The sequence below is a fragment of the Oncorhynchus tshawytscha genome, linkage group LG30, assembly GCF_018296145.1.
Source record: "Oncorhynchus tshawytscha isolate Ot180627B linkage group LG30, Otsh_v2.0, whole genome shotgun sequence".
Classification (NCBI taxonomy): domain Eukaryota; kingdom Metazoa; phylum Chordata; class Actinopteri; order Salmoniformes; family Salmonidae; genus Oncorhynchus; species Oncorhynchus tshawytscha.
Genome location: NC_056458.1, coordinates 20,634,863 through 20,652,583, shown reverse-complemented (window position 1 = coordinate 20,652,583; position 17,721 = coordinate 20,634,863). Strand labels below are relative to the sequence as shown.

Below are 17,721 nucleotides of genomic sequence, written 5' to 3'. Positions count from 1 at the left end.
GACATTACTGTGCAGCCGTCTTCATCGACCTGGCCAAGGCTTTCGACTCTGTCAATCACTGCATTCTTTTATTTTATTTTTTTGCATTTTCCAATTAAGAACATTAAAAACAAAAGTGAAAAGATATTAGATAACGATAGGACAAAGTGACAGTAACAGACGAGCGTAACAAAAAAATAATTATAATTATATATACAAACATATAATAAAAAAAATAATGAGACATTGGATCATGGAGACATGGGTCACCTGCCGTAGGCTACATATTATACATTACGTGTGAAACATTATGTGAGGATTATATAGAGATTCAATCAATGTGATGTGGGGGAAGATTCTCCATAAAGTCCAATCACCGCATTCTTATCGGCAGACTAAATAGCCTTGGCTTCTCAAATGACTGCCTCGCCTGGTTCACCAACTACTTCTCAGATAGAGTTCAGTGTGTCAAATCGGAGGGCCTGTTGTCCGGACCTCTGGCAGTCTCTATTACAGGTCGAATGATTATGATTTTTCAACGCCGATACCGATTATTGGAGGACCAAAAAAGCCGATACCGATTAATTGTCCGATGAATTTATTTATTTGTAATAATGATAACTACAACAATACTGAATGAACACTTTTATTTGAACTTAATATAATACATAAGTAAAAATCAATTTAGTCTCAAATAAATAATGAAATGTATAAAATTTGGTTGAAACAATGCTAAAACACAGTGTTGAAGAAAGTAAAGTGCAAATATGTGCTATGTAAAAAAGCTAACGTTTAAGTTCCTTGCTCAGAACATGAGAACATATGAAAGCTGGTGGTTCCTTTTAACATGGGTCTTCAATATCCCCAGGTAAGAAGTTTTAGGTTGTAGTTATTATAGGAATTATCGGACTATTTATTTCTATACCATTTGTATGTCATATACCTTTGACTATTTAATGTTATAGGCACTATAGTATTGCCAGTGTAACAGTATAGCTTCCGTCCCTCTCCTCGCCCCTACCTGGGCTAGAACCAGGGACACAATCGACAAGCCACCCTCGAAGCATCGTTACCCATTGCTCCACAAAAGCCGTGGCCCTTGCAGAGCAAGGGGAACAACTACTTCAAGGTCTCAGAGCGTGTGACGTCACCGATTGAAACACTATTAGCGCGCACCCTGCTAACTAGCTAGCCATTTCACATTGGTTACACAAGCCTAATCTCAGGAGTTGATAGGCTTGAAGTCATAAACAGCTCAATGCTTGAAGCACAGCGAAGAGCTGCTGGCAAATGCACGAAAGTGCTGTTTGAATGAATGCTTACGAGCCTGCTGCTGCCAACCACTCTATCAAATATCAATTCATAGACTTAATTATAATAAACACACAGAAATACGAGCCAGTAGGTCATTAATGTGGTCAAATCTGGAAACTATAATTTCGAAAATCACATTTATTCTTTCAGTGAAATACGGAACCGTTCTGTGTTTTATCTAACGGGCGGCATCCATAAGTCTAAACTGCTGCAAATACCCTGACTCTGCTTGCACGGAGAATTGACACAATTTCCCTAGTTAAAAGAAATTCATGTTAGCAGGCAATATTAACTAAATATGCAGGTTTAAAAGTATATACTTGTGTATTGATTTTAAAGAAAGGCATTGATGTTTAGGTACACATTGGTGCAAGGACAGTGCTGTTTTTGCGAATGCGCTTGTTAAAACATCACCTGTTTGGCGAAGTAGGCTGCGATTCGATGATAAATTAACAGGCACCGCTTCGATTATATTCAATGCAGGACAAGCTAGGTAAACTAGTAATATCAACCATGTGTAGTTAACTAGTGATTATGTTAAGATTGATTGTTTTTTATAAGATAAGTTTAATGCTAGCTAGCAACTTACCTTGGCTTCTTGCTGCACTCGCGTAACAGGTAGTCAGCCTGCACTGAAAGTAAAGGGGCTGAATAATTTTGCACGCCCAATTTTTCAGTTTTTGATTTGTTAAAAAAGTTTGAAATATCCAATAAATGTCGTTCCACTTCATGATTGTGTCCCATTTGTTGTTGATTCTTCACAAAAAAATACAGTTTTCAAATCAAAAAAGCCTGAAATGTGGCAAAAGGTCGCAAAGTTCAAGGGGGCCGAATACCTTCGCAAGGCACTGTACATATGAGATGAGTATGTAGACAAAGTGGCATAGTTTAAAGTGGCTAGTAATACATGTATTACATAAAGATGCAGTAGATCATATAGAGTACAGTATATACGTATACATATGAGATAAATAATGTAGGGTATGTAAACATTATATTAAGTAGCATTGTTTAAAGTGGCTAGTGATATATTTTACATCAATTCCCATTATTAAAGTGGCTGGAGTTGAGTCAGTATGTTGGCAGCAGCCACTCAATGTTAGTGGTGGCTGTTTAACAGTCTGATGGCCTTGGGATAGAAGCTGTTTTTCAGTCTCTCGGTCCCAGCTTTGATGCACCTGTACTGACCTCGCCTTCTGGATGATAGCGGGGTGAACAGGCAGTGGCTCGGGTGGTTGTTGTCCTTGATGATCTTTATGGCCTTCCTGTGACATCGGGTGGTGTAGGTGTAGGTGGAGGGCAGGTAGTTTTCCCCCGGTGATGCGTTGTGCAGACCTCACTACCCTCTGGAGAGCCTTACGGTTGTGGGCGGAGCAGTTGCCATACCAGGCGGTGATACAGTCCGACAGGATGCTCTCGATTGTGCATCTGTAGAAGTTTGTGAGTGCTTTTGGTGACAAGCCGAATTTCTTCAGCCTCCTGAGGTTGAAGAGGCGCTGCTGCGCCTTCTTCACGATGCTGTCTGTGTGGGTGGACCAATTCAGTTTGTCTGTGATGTGTACGCCGAGGAACTTAAAACTTACTACCCTCTCCACTACTGTTCCATCGATGTGGATAGGGGGATGTTCCCTCTGCTGTTTCCTGAAGTCCACAATCATCTCCTTAGTTTTGTTGACGTTGAGTGTGAGGTTATTTTCCTGACACCACACTCCGAGGGCCCTCACTTCCTCCCTGTAGGCCGTCTCGTCGTTGTTGGTAATCAAGCCTACCACTGTAGTGTCGTCCGCAAACTTGATGATTGAGTTGGAGCGGTGCGTGGCCACGCAGTCGTGGGTGAACAGGGAGTACATAACGCACCCTTGTGGGGCCCCAGTGTTCAGGATCAGCGGGGTGGAAATGTTACCTACCCTCACCACCTGGGGCGGCCCTTCAGGAAGTCCAGTACCCAGTTGCACAGGGCGGGGCCCAGAGTCTCGAGCTTGATGACGAGTTTGGAGGATACTATGGTGTTAAATGCTGAGCTGTAGTCGATGAACAGCATTCTCACATAGGTATTCCTCTTGTCCAGATGGGTTAGGGCAGTGTGCAGTGTGGTTGAGATTGCATCGTCTGTGGACCTAATTGTTGCGGTAAGCAAATTGGAGTGGGTCTAGGGTGTTAGGTAGGGTGGAGGTGATATAGTCCTTGACTAGTCTCTCAAAGCACTTCATGATGACGGAAGTGAGTGCTACGGGGCGGTAGTCGTTTAGCTCAGTTACCTTATCCATCTCTAGGCTTCTAGCTACATGCCCTCTGGCAGTGCATGGGCTATGTGGATCTATCTATTATCAGCAGCTTGGTGCACCCCATACCTCCAAGCTATAGAGGGATGACATGGCCTGTACACAGGGAGCTGCTGGGTTCCCGCAGCATGGCTGTGAGGTGGCATTCCACTCAATAGAGGCACCATGCAGAGAGCAGGTGGTTGAGGTTACGAGAGCCAACTAATGCACCCACATACTCCTTGTCACACGCTAATGGGTGTGGACAGTGCATGCTTGCACACACACTGAAAGAGCTCCGTGCCCCACACACACACACACACACACACACACACACACACACACACACACACACACACACACACACACACACACACACACACACACACACACACACACACACACACACACACACACACGTGGGATATTTTATAGAGCTTTAAAAGATGGAACAAGTAAAACATTAACCTATTTTTAGTCATGTTTGGGGGTTGTGTGAAAGAGAACTGTGGGAAAAACCTGACTTCTCCTTTTACTTCTCAAATGGCAGGTACTGTATCAAAGCAGACAGACCTTTAAGCATGGCTCTCTCTTTGCCTCTGGTTAACCAGTTCCGGTTGCTGCTTCTGACACGACACGAAGACTGGCAAAACACTTCTGTTGTAACAATGGATAACATTGACTAGTTCTGACAGAGCATGACTTCTGACATACGAGAGCAGGAATAACCCCAAAAACTTTTTCAGGGATGAAACCCCCCCCCCCCACATACAAACCACTTGGAGGGACCACATATAACCACCCACTCACCACTTTATCCTCTTTCTGGTTGTCAGAGGCCAGCAGGCTCCATTCGATGTCCAGGGGGCCAGAGTCCTCGGGGGCCAGAGAGAACTGGCAGTCCAGCTTGACGCTCTCACTGCTGGCCTTCTCTATGGACGTGGGCCCCTGGGACGTGATCTCCAGGCAATGGGCTACACCTGGACACACAGAGGGAGGAGAGAGAGAGAGAGAGATGAAGTCCACTAGCCTAATAGCGCACACTGATTGCATAGCATTCCCTTCATGAGCACCTAGGGGCTACTCATAGAATTAGAATGTCTAATTCTAAGTCGAATGTTATTTCTAAAATGAAAATCAGGATTTCATCTGACAGTGCCTCTGTTCACACTGGTACATTAGCAGTTGGAGATTTCAGTTAAGGTTTTAAACAGTGTTTTGGTTAAACAGGATTATGGAAGCAGCATTTCAAATCTTCGAAATAGAGCCTTCATAAAACTACACATTTTTAGGAGGTCAAGTGCTACACATCAGTAAAATGTGAACCACAGAGAAAAAAACTGCAGAAAGAATAGGTTGACACGTAAAAAACTGACACTGTTGCTCTGCTCATCATCCAACTGGAGCATCATATTCTCAAGGAGTTATTCTTAGAACGAATAAACATAATTTTCTTGTGACATCAACAGAGCTAAAGATTCTCTCCATTCAATTCAATAAGCGCTTTAAGCCTCCGCATGGAACTACAGTCCATAGAGAATGGAGTTGTCACATGCTGCCGCCACAGAAAAATCCTTTTGACAGTCAGTCGCCTTGCCGTCAAAGAAAAATGCTGCTTTAAAAAAAATATATTTTTAAACTAGGCTGCCAGGCTATATCCCCTTGATGTAGCATTGTGTGCTGAGGCAAGTGTTCAAAATCCTCTCAGACGACTATGTGTAAAATGCAATACCACTGAAATGATCTATATGGTTTACTACAGCCTGGTTGTACCAACACATGGAAATCCATGAAAGCCAAGATGAAACGATCTGAATTATATGGAACAAAATTAAAAACCATACATACAGTGGGCGCGCACGCACACGCACACGCACACGCACACGCACACGCACACACACACACACACACACACACACACACACACACACACACACACACGAGAGACAAGAGCCTGGGCTGAAACTGCATTCTGTAATCTAAAGTAAGCAGAGGCTGGAGCAGGTTGGCCATATGGGCAGTTCTCAGACCCACTGAGCTACATCAAACGAACCCCTCTGCTGCATGTTCTGCCAGCCCAATATTTTAAAGTAATCTGCTCGTGTGTAATTTGATGGTCGGGGCCTGTCGTACTGGGGGTAGGCTTGAGCGATATACCGTATAACGGGGTATTTTTAAATACAGACCGCAAGATTTTCAATACTGTTTAAAAAAGTATAATTTTGAAGTCTAAGATGTGACAAATAAATTATATCAGCTCAGGACTCCAGCTTTGCATTTGGTTTCTTAAATTGCTAGCTAAGCAGCTAGATGTCTAGATCAAACTTCTTGGTTACAGCAGAGACATTCTAGCCTGAGTACCAGTCTCTTTAGCTAACATTCCACTCCTTGTCATTGCCAGGGACTAGCCTTTCTGCCATCTCCAAATATGAACATTACCATAATGAGCTTGCGGAGAACAGAGGAGATGATCCTGATTCGAAAAGCCTCACAGCTATCCTCCAATCACAACAATTATCCAAATATTGGATCTATCACTTTTTTTTCTCCCCACAGAACATGTTGGTATCCGGTTGCTAAGCAACAGTTTGTTTTCCCAGAAGAAACCAGCCGGTCAAAAGTTGCTGGCTCATGTCTAAATACACAAACTAAATACATACTGCAATTCCAAATCAAGAAACCACTGCTTTGATTTTAACTTCTTGGATATAGGGGGCGCTCTTTTAATTTATGGATAAAAAAACGTGCCCGTTTTAAGCGCAATATTTTGTCACGAAAAGATGCTGGACTATGCATATAATTGGCAGCTTTGGAAAGAAAACACTAACGTTTCCAAAACTGCAAAGATATTATCTGTGAGTGCCACAGAACTCATGCTACAGGCGAAACCAAGATGAAACTTCAACCAGGAAATGGGCAGAATTTTTGAGGCTCTGTTTTCCATTGTCTCCTTATATGGCTGTGAATGCGCCGGGAATGAGCCTGCCCTTTCTATCGTTTCTCCAAGGTGTCTGCAGCATTGTGACGTATTTGTAGGCATATCATTGGAAGATTGGCCATAAGAGACTACATTTGCCAGGGGTCCGCCCGGTGTCCTTTGTCTAAATTGGTGCGTAATCTTCAACTGGAGGCATTTTCCATTGAGATTCAGAGGAGAACGCACACTTCCACGAACGATATATCATCGAAGAGATATGTGAAAAACACGTTGAGGATTGATTCTAAACAACGTTTACCGTGTTTCAGTCGATATTATGGAGTTAATTTGGAAAAAAGGTCAACGTTTTGATGACTGAATTTTAGTTTTTTTTGGGTAGCCAAACGTGACGCACCAAACAGAGCGATTTCTCCTAAACAAATAATCTTTCAGGAAAAACTGAACATTTGCTATCTAACTGAGAGTCTCCTCATTGAAAACATCCGAAGTTCTTCAAAAGGTAAATGATTTATTTGAATGTTTTTCTGGTTTTTGTGAAAATGTTGCCTGCTGATGCTAACGCTAAATGCTATGCTAGCTGCGCTAGCTATCAATACTGTTACACAAATGCTTGTTTTGCTATGGTTGAGAAGCATATTTTGAACATCTGAGATGACAGTGTTGTTAACAAAAGGCTAAGCTTGAGAGCTAGCATATTAATTTCATTTCATTTGCGATTTTCATGAATAGTTAACGTTGTGTTATGCTAATGAGCTGCGGGGATAATTACACTCCTGGATCCAGGTTTTTGTCGTAGCTAAACGTGATGAACAAAACAGAGCAATTTGTCCTAAACAAATAATCTTTTTGGAAAAACTGAACATTTGCTATCTAACTGAGAGTCTCCTCATTGAAAACATCTAAAGTTCTTCAAAAGGTAAATTATTTTATTTGAATGCTTTTCTTGTTTTTGTGAAAATGTTGCATGCTGAATGCTACGCTAAATGCTACGCTAGCTATCAATAATCTTACACCAATGGTTGTTTTGCTATGGTTGAAAAGCATATTTTGAAAATCTGAGATGACAGTGTTGTTAACAAAAGGCTAAGCTTGAGAGCTAGCATATTTATTTCATTTCATTTGCGATTTTCATGAATAGTTAACGTTGCGTTATGGTAATGAGCTTGAGGCTGTATTCACGATCCCGGATCCGGGATGGCTAGAATCAAGATTAAGCCTCAAAATACAACAACTTGTTAACAGCAAAAAAAATATTTTTGACTTTATCATTCTAGTTCTATTTGAGGCGCCACATGGAAAATGTTATTTCCAACAACCAATGAGAAACTCTGCCGTAAATCCAGCTGCATATTGAATGTTGAGATTGCCTTAAGGTCAGTCTCTTTGGCAATGACATGGAGTGGCAAGGAGTTGAATGTTAGCTAAACATACTGGTACCCAGACTAGAGACATTCAAGATCCCTGTTGCTTAAATTGTTTAGAGCGTTTTCTTTGGGGGGTGAATAGCAACCCTTGTGTGCACTTTCGGTAATACCGTGTACCCTGATATGGTACAGAAACCCTAGCTGGGGCGCACTCGGCACCCAAGATCCCCCACAGAAGACCGAACTTCCACAGAACATACATCTATACGCTGAAAGTCTTCTGTTCTCACCTCATTTGTCTGTTCAGTCGGTAGTGTGGTGGGATATTCTATATGTTGCAATTGTTTCTCCACCCTAGACAGCCAGGGGATATCATATAACATACACAACCTCTCCAATTATACACTAATATAAAACGCAACATGTAAAGTGTTGGTCCCATGTTTCTTGAGATGAAATAAAAGATTCCAGAAATGTTCCATACGCACAAAAAGCTTATTACCATCAAATTGTGCACACATTTGTTTACATCCCTGTTAGTGAGCATTTCTCCATTGCCAAGATAATCCATCCACCTGAAAGGTGTGGCATATCAAGAAGATTATTAAATAGCATGATCATTACACACCTGCATCTTGTGCTGGGGACAATAAGAGGCAACTCAAAAATATGCAGTTGTGTCACACAATGCCACAGATGTCTCAAGTTGAGGGAGTGTGCAATTGACATGCTGACTGCAGGAATGTCCACCAGAGCTGTTGCCAGAGAATTTAATGTTCATTTCGCTACCATAAGCCACCTCTCCAAAGTCGTTTTAGAGAATTTGGCAGTACATCCAACCGGCCTCACAAACACGTGTAACCATGCTAGCCCAGGACCGCTAGCCCAGAACCGATTTCAGTGGGCAAATGCTCACTTTTAATAGCCTTTTGAAGTGTCTTCTTCACGGATTAATCCCGGTTTGAACTGTACCGGACAGAAGGCAGACAGTGTGTATGGCGTTGTGTGGGCGAGCGGTTTGCTGATGTCAACGTTGTGAACAGAGTGCCCCACGAAGGCGGCGGTTATGGTATGTGCAGGCATAAGCTACAGACAACATAATTGCTTTTATCGATGGCAATTTCAATGCACAGAGATACCGTGACGAGATCCTGAGGCCCATTGTCGTGCCATCACCTCATATTTCAGCATGATAGTGCACGGCCTCATGTCACAAGGACCTGCATACTCACAAGACATGTCACCCATTGAGCATGTTTGAGATGCTCTGGATCGACATGTACAATGGAGCGTTTCAGTTCCCGCCAATATCCAGCAATACATAATGGTTCACAAACAATAGGCATGTTGAATAAGAATGAAAAGCACAACAATGCAAATAAACTCAGCAAAAAAAGAAGTCCTTTCACTGTCAAATGCGTTTATTTTCAGCAAACTCAACATGTGTAAATATTTAAATTAACATAAGATTCAACAACAGACAAACTGAACAAGTTCCACAGACATGTGAATCATGTGTCCCGCCACTGCGAGGACGATCAGTTGTCTGTCCCGTCTCCCTGTAGCGCTGTCTTAGGCGTCTCACAGTACGGACATTGCAATTTATTGCCCTGGCCACATCTGCAGTCCTCATGCCTCCTTGCAGCATGCCTAAGGAACATTCATGCAGATGTGCATGGACCCTGGGCATCTATCTTTTGGTGTTTTTCAGAGTCAGTAGAAAGGCCTCTTTCGTGTCCTAAGTTTTCATAAGTGACCTCAATTGCCTACCATCTGTAAGTTGTTAGTGTCTTAATGAACATGCATCTGTGGAACGGTTGTTAATTGTTTATGGTTCATTGAACAAGCATGGGAAACAGTGTTTAAAACCTTCACAATGAAGATCTGTAAAGTTATTTGGATTTTTATGAATTATCTTTGAAAGACAGGGTCCTGAAAAAGGGCCGTTTATTTTTTTGTTTAGAGTTTAGGAGTGGAATTCCTTTCAATTACACTTGAAACATCCCTTTTGTCAATCTTTGAATTGAATACACATTCTGTTTGTGATGACTCAGTTCTAAGTGAGTGTCATCGGCACAATGCTGCTGCCTGACCGACAGGTAGAAACTCCTAGAACCTGTTTGTCTGGACCTGGAGGTAACATTAGTTAGTGATACAGGTGCACCACCCTCACTGCTCATCGGTCTCCAACCACCTCCTCTCCCTCTGGAGCATAACAGACTGCGATGAAACACACACACACCAAACACACACAGCCCAGTCTCAGTCACATGCTATTGTGGCTGTGAGCAGGCAAACAGGCCCAACCCCCACTCTCACACAAGCCCAAGCCAATGGCATGTAATCTGATGCTCAGCAGGCTGTGCTCTCACTTACTGGTCTGAGGTAAAACCACACGACTAATATTAGACACGTCATGGAACACAAAACCATCACTCTCTCATCCCAGAATATACAAGACCTGAGGTCATCTGCCTTTGGCTGAAATAGTAGGAACCTAGACTGGACCAAATGAATTAGAAATTCAAAAACATGGTATTGAGGAGATGGACCCACTGGTTGTCCTTTAGGTTACAGAGAGCTGGTTGTCCCATCCACTAAACTACCAGGTGTGAAACAGGAAAGGGAGTATGCTAATTTGGTATAGAGCACATCTTAAATGAATCAAAACAGGAACATTTTACTTTTGGCTAGATATTCTAAAATAAATTATCTGAAAAATGTCCTTGTGTGTGCTACCTACAGATGAAGTCGGAAGTTTACATACACCTTAGCCAAATACATTTAAACTCAGTTTTTCACAATTCTTGACATGTAAATCCTCGTAAAAATTCCCTGTCATATGTCAGTTAGGATCACCACTTTATATTAAGAATGTGAAATGTCAGAATAATAGGAGAATGATTTATTTGATTTATTTCAGCTTTTATTTCTTTCATCACACTCCCAGTGGGTCTGAAGTTTACACTCAATTCGTATTTGGTAGCATAGCCGTTAAATTGTTTAACTTGGGTCAAACGTTTTGCGTAGCCTTCTACAAGCTTCCCACAATAAGTTGTTCTTCGGCTTGCAATCCTCCTCCTTTTTCCTCCAAACATAACGATGGTCTTTATGGCCAAACAGTTCTATTTTTGTTTCATCAGACCAGAGGACATTTCTCCAAAAAGTAAAGTCTTTGTCCCCATGTGCAGTTGCAAACCGTAGTCTGGCTTTTTTATGGCGGTTTTGAGCGGCCTATCAGGTTATGTCGATATAGAACTTGTTTTAATCTGGATATATATACTCTTGTACCGGTTTCCTCCAGCATCTTCACAAGGTCTTTGTTGTTGTTCTGGGATTGATTTGCACTTTTTGCACCAAAGTACAGTCATCTCTAGGAGACAGAACGCGTCTCCTTCCTGAGCGGTATGATGGCTGCGTGGTCCCATGGTGGTTATACTTGCGCACTATTGTTTGTACAGATGAACGTGGTACCTTCAGGAGTCTGGAAATTGCTCCCAAGGATGAAACAGTCTACCATTTTTTTGGCTGATTTCTTTTGATGTTCCCATGATGTCAAGCAAAGACGCACTGAGTTTGAAGGTAGGCCTTGAAATACATCCACAGGTACACCTCCAATTGACTCAAATTATGTCAATTAGCCCATGAGAAGCTTCTAATGCCATAACATTTTCTGGAATTTTCCAAGCCGTCTAAAAGGCACAGTCAACTTAGTGTATGTAAACTTCTGACCCACTGGAATTGTGATACAGTGAATTATAAGTGAAATAACCTGTCTGTAAACAATTGTTTGAAAAATGCACAAAGTAGATGTCCTAACAGACTTTCCAAAACTATAGTTTCTTTTAACAAGATATTTGTGGAGTGGTTGAAAAACTAGTTTTAATGATCAACTGTATATCCATCCCCTCCACTGGAACCGCATACTTTAATGAAGATACGTGATGGAAGCAGATAGCTTCTCCATCCTAGGAGGGGTCAATCACTGTTGCGCCTTCTTCACCACGCTGTCTGTGTGGGTGGACCATTTCAGTTTGTCCGTGATGTGTACGCCGAGGAACTTAAAACTTTCCACCTTCCCCACTACTGTCCCGTCGATGTGGATAAGGGGGGGGTGCACCCTCTGCTGTTTCCTGAAGTCCACGGAGGTGACAGCATTCCATCCCCCATATGACCCCCGAGAAACAACTACTACAACATAACCAACAACAAAAACGGGTCACAACTCCTGCAGCTCTGTCACGCACGCAGTTCCTACAGACCTACAAAGAATTTGAAAACTAATCTAGCATTGATAAACTTCCATATCTGTTAGGTGAAATACCTCAGTGAGTATTCACATCAGCATGATTTGTGGCCCATTGCCATGAGAAAAAGGGCAACCAGTGGAGCACAAACATTGTCAATACAATCTATATTTATCATTTTTTTCCCCCTTCTATACTTACAACACTGTACATAGCCAATAATAACATTTGAAATGTCTATAATTTTCTTTGAATACTTTTGTAAGTAATGTTTACTGATCATTTCCATTGTTGATTTCCCCTTTGCCAAAGCAAATGGAATAAACAATGTAAACATATGTTACCCATGCCAATGAAGCTCTTTGAATTGGAGAGAGCGAGGAGGACCTTAGAGCATTTTATATGGTCACGAAACACTAAGCTCTAACCACTATGTACCCCACATTGCTGCGGCAGCTGATTCTGTTGTCCATTGGATCTGACAGACGTCCTTGTTCACAGCAACTCAGTCACAGCCCTGAGCAGCAGACAACACCAGTGAAATCAGAGTAATAGAAATGAAGTGAGATGAATGCCTATTAAAGTCAACACTGACAGAGAGCCTGACGTCTTTGTGACAAAGAGCTATGTATCAATTCATCAGGCGCTGGTAAATAGCAGAGAAACAGCCTACATACAAAAAACGAAGATTACATTTTCGAAACACATTACATTCAGCTGGAACTGTTTGAGGGAATTGTTTCCCTTGACGTTTTATCAGGAGGCAAGATGTTTTCTATCTAAATGATGGGACCTCAATGACCTTGGGCTGCTTTTGTCTTTATTACAGTTGATACTCACTGACGTCTCTCCCTCTCTCCACAACCACACACACACACAAAGGGAGAAGTACTATTTCATGCTCTCATCTAGTCACATTTAAGCATCCTGCAGTGCGTGTAATGAGGGTTCAGATGAGAACAGCACAAGCACGCAGCTCTGAAAAGAGGATAGCAGTGTTCTGTGTGATTTAAGGTTAATTCAACATTACAACTAAGTAGAATTTATGACCACTACCTCCTTACCCTCAACTACCTCTCCCCTTCTCTCCTCCCCTCATTCTTGGGTAGGCCAATCCTCCGAGTGCTCGGAAAATTTCCTAAACAGTACCCACAAATATAAAAAAAAATATTGATAAAAGTAGTCAACGGTCCTTTAAAAAAATGCTGCTCTGCCTCAGATTTTTGATTAGCCAGTAATAGCCACATAAAAATGAAAGTGAAGCTAATGGCATCTGAGCCATTACTCTGTATTCTCCACTGTCCCTTGGTAATGAATGTAGTGAAGGGATATTGAGGATATCCGCCACACTTTAACACTACATACTGTATAAAAACACCCAGATGGCTGTGGCTTTTATACACCATGCACATTACTGTAATGGCTCGTGTTCACTAGCACACGGTAAATTACCGCGTGACGCTTAGGCCGCCGAGAGTAGCTCGCTTGTGGGAGTGCTGGCAGCACATTCAATTGTGTGTCAAGAATTCAGTATAGCAGGTTTGTATGAAGGTCTGGTTATTAAATGGGTAAATAGTAATTCTCTAAAACTCTCTGGTGACAAACTTTGCTGTCTTGTTTCCAAATCATCCATATGGCTGGGAGAACTTATTCAAGTAAGTAAATATATTTTTAAAAAATATATATATATTATTAGCGAACTAGCTACAGTGCTGGCTAACTCAAATGAGCTGCTAGCTAGCAAACTTTACATAGCGTATAGAAAGCTAGCGAAGTGAATTACATATCACCAGCTACCCAATGTCATATTAGCTAGCTATCTTAAAGGATTTATCACTGTAAAAAAAAATGCATTCGTAGGTAGCTAGCTAACAGCCATGGAGGATGGTGAAAGGATAGGAGCCCCAACTGTCAAAGTGAGAAAGTAGGCTATTCTGGATATGGCAGGTACTTTGTGTAGTTCCAGTCCCTAGAAGTGAGGACAGAGATAGTAACATAACATTCAGTGCTGTCTACTTAGAGTATAATGCAGTCTGTTTCATGTGAGGTTTTCTGTCCTCAGATATAGAGCTGTGAAAGCCTGTCTGCAGATGAAGAGGTCCCAATGAAGAGCAGTGGGTCTCAATCCTGGTCCTGTGGACGCAAAGGGGTGTACATTGTTGTTTTTGCCTTAGCACTGCACAGCTGATTCAAATGATCAACTCATCATCAAGCTTCAAGTGTTTTTTATATATTCATTTGTGATGCTATACTTATGATCCTGCTATTGTCACATGCATCAATTATAAGGGATATTATACTTCAGTAATCCACAATGACCTTGTGATGTAAAAGTCTAATAATGATATTATCATCCATATTCCTACAGATACCTTGTAACTGGAGATTTTTCAAAACGATTGCCTCCAGTTACCGTGTAGGGCACTGGAAGATTGGGTGACCAGGTCCATCTGGGACTGCCTCCTGGAGGAATTCAGGCGTGTGAAGGCTACCTGTGTCCTGCATAACTTCATGAGGATGGACACGAGGACCAGGAGGGGGATCTGCAGCTCGCTGCCGTGTGCGAGCGAAGTCTGCTGCTCTGCAGGATGTTTCAAGGATGGGTTCCAACAATGCAGCAAGAGGAGCAATCAGTGTGCGGGAGATGGCAACACCAGACTATACTATGCACAACCAAAGGCTCTTTTAAGAGCCACCCAGATTGCAATTAGAGTAATCTTCTATTTACCTAGCCATGTCAACTGCAGTTACTCACTTCCCAGTTTCTATCCCTTTGATTTCTACTTCTCAGATGAGGGTCCTGTTGAGGTATGGGTGTGATGTCTGTACAAAAACAGGCTATTTTAAGTCACCCATATTGAAAAAAGGTAGAACAATTAGACACCCTATAAGCCACACCAACACACTCATGTATCAATATGATTGATGGATTGTGCACTAAGCAGGCTCAGGTGTATAACGGTGGCTCCTTCCACCTTCCAAGAAGAAGCAAGAGGGCCAACTATGAAGAATAGTAAGACACTTCATTATTTCTATAGTTACGCCATATTGTTTGTGTCTGTGCATCTTTTTCAGCATAAAGTACTCTGCAGCCCCTTAAGGCTGGACACCGGGTGAGGCCAAACGCACAGATTCCTGTTAAACACTGTCTATTTAACAACCTTATTTTCTGAATAACAGTCTCTGTCCTTCACTTCATCCCTCTCTCCCCTTCTCCAGAAATCCTCTAGGTTATATCAGCTGTGTCGGTGAATCCCTCCCACATCTGAACTGGCTACAGAGGGCACAGCATGATCAGAAGTGAGAAGTCACTTGGTCAGGCCAACAGGAAGTATTATTAAAGAGATGCTTTACATTGAAATACAGATAGAGATGTAGTAGTCCCAGAGTTAATGATCCAAGGTCAGTTTTGCATTTCACCTCCTGATGATGACTGACAGTGTTAAAAAAAGAGAGGCTTAAACAGGCTCTCCCTCATCTGCAGGTATGTTGATGTGAGAGAGGTTGTCATCCCCCAGTCCTGTCATCGCCACCTCATCCGCTCTTAAGATTATCTTTGGGCCAACTGGGAGCCCAAGGCTGGTTAGGAGACACACTTATGTAATTGTGATGAACTGAGAGAGTATTAAGGTAGCACTGTGATTCATTAATCATATGCAACCTTCCCTGCTCCTCTGTTCTAATCACAGTCTTTTTTTCCTCCCCCCACCTTTAACCAGGTAGGCTAGTTGAGAACAAATTCTCATTCGTATACCTCTTTCTCTGTTTTTATAATGCACACCAGATGTTCAATTTGTACTTCAATGCACTTGCATTTATAATATATTACATATTTATAAACACTTGGATAATGAACTTGTCAATAAAGTGTTTCACATTCTCTACTGGTTGAAAGTAAGTCTCATTTGATGAAATACTACACCTATCCTGTGTTTACCAGATCAGTGCAGATGAACCGGTTTTACATGATGCATAGGAAGTGTAGGGTACGGTTTCTTAAATCAGCCTTTAACTAGTTTAATCATGTTTCTAGTCTATCGCATAGATACAATGTGTAACCATTGATGTCCCAGGACCAAGATTGGTAAACACTGTTGAAGTGTATAATTGTAATACACACATGCAGACCGAGCATCATTCAAAAACTGGAATTTGATACTCCTGGTATTGAATGACTGAAAAATTATCTGAAAGATGTTCATACCTGAACTGCACCTATATTTGCCAAGGTAGAGTACATGATCAGCGAATATATAAAAAATGTACAAGCTACAATGTGGGGATCTCATGCATGGTAATAACTAAATGTATATACGACTTGCATCCTTGGCACAAAATATATTCTACTCAATCCATAGGCTTCATTAATGTCATTCAGACCGTTTTGAAGTTGATACAGCAGAGGTTCATAGCTAGGTTCTGAACTAATATGTATTCCAAATGTTTTAGGATCCATACACAGATCGGCTACATAGATAGCTACACATCCACAGGTATTTTTTAATCCTCCACTGCACAATAAGGAAAGTTAGCTATGTTACTTCATCTGCATTGCATGTCAAATATTAGCAAGGCAACCTTACAAAATGTAACATTCAATTTGCAGTAAATGCCTTAGCTAGCTTGATTCTTTACATCCACTGTTTCACAAGACAGCAGCCTGGTTTGCTGGTTGTTTCAGGAGTCCCTAACAATCAGAATTACAATTTCAGACTCATGTCACAACACTAGGGATGCACCAACATGACATTTTTGGCCAATATCGATATCCAATATTTTCTTTGGCAAAAAAACAATACATATACCTGATATTTAACATTTGAGCGGCCATTCTAGTACAGTTAAATAGTTAACACACAGCGGTCTAAGGCACTGCAAGAGGCGTCACTACAGTCTCTGGTTTGAATCTAAGCTCTCACATCCGGCCGTGATTGGGAGTCCCATAGGGTGGCGCACAATTGGCCCAGCGTCATCAGGGTTTGGCCGGGGTAGTCCGTCATAGTAAATAAGATTTTGTCCTTTAAAATGTTCTTAACTGACATTGCCTAGTTAAATAAAGGTTACACACACACACACACACACTACACTGACCAAAAATGTATTTTGTTGGCATTTACCTATGTCCCCATTACCAGTAAAACATAATCAAAACCTATTTCTTTCACTTACTTGCTGTGCTCTTTCATTGTTAATTTGTTCAGTAGTTTCATTCTCAACCAGGATTTCATCATACATGTCAAAAAGTGAAGTTTCAGCTGTCTGTCCGTGGCCTCTCTTCCACTGTCACTGTGTCCGTTTTCATCTTGTCCAGCTGTGTCTAACATTTCACGTAAACCCTGTTTGTCGGCATCGAAGTAGCGGTCCTTGTAACTAGTATCGAGCATGGTGGCAACACAATAAAGAGGCTCAGAGAAAATAGCACCGAATCGTTTGTCTTTACATTAACATATTACTCTCAAATGTAAATATTTTTGCATGATTGATTTATAACGTCATAACTTACATTTGATCCATCCTAGTATTTTTGTCAGACGTCTTTACTGAAGACCATCTCCAGCCTTGGGTCGCATAGCGTCAAACTCGTCATGGGAACCAATCGCTATGACGATTTGCATAAG

The 17,721-nt window shown here is 41.7% G+C and overlaps 1 protein-coding gene across 1 annotated transcript in view; it reads right to left on the bottom strand.

Annotated features, from left to right (window-relative positions):
- The window catches only part of LOC112245075 (coxsackievirus and adenovirus receptor homolog), a 110,890-nt gene that overhangs the window by 46,712 nt on the left and 46,457 nt on the right, over nucleotides 1-17,721 (bottom strand). The window contains exon 2 of the mRNA XM_024413013.2: nucleotides 4,365-4,534. Within this exon, the coding sequence (XP_024268781.1) occupies nucleotides 4,365-4,534 (170 nt within the window). The remainder of the gene's footprint in view (nucleotides 1-4,364; nucleotides 4,535-17,721) is intronic.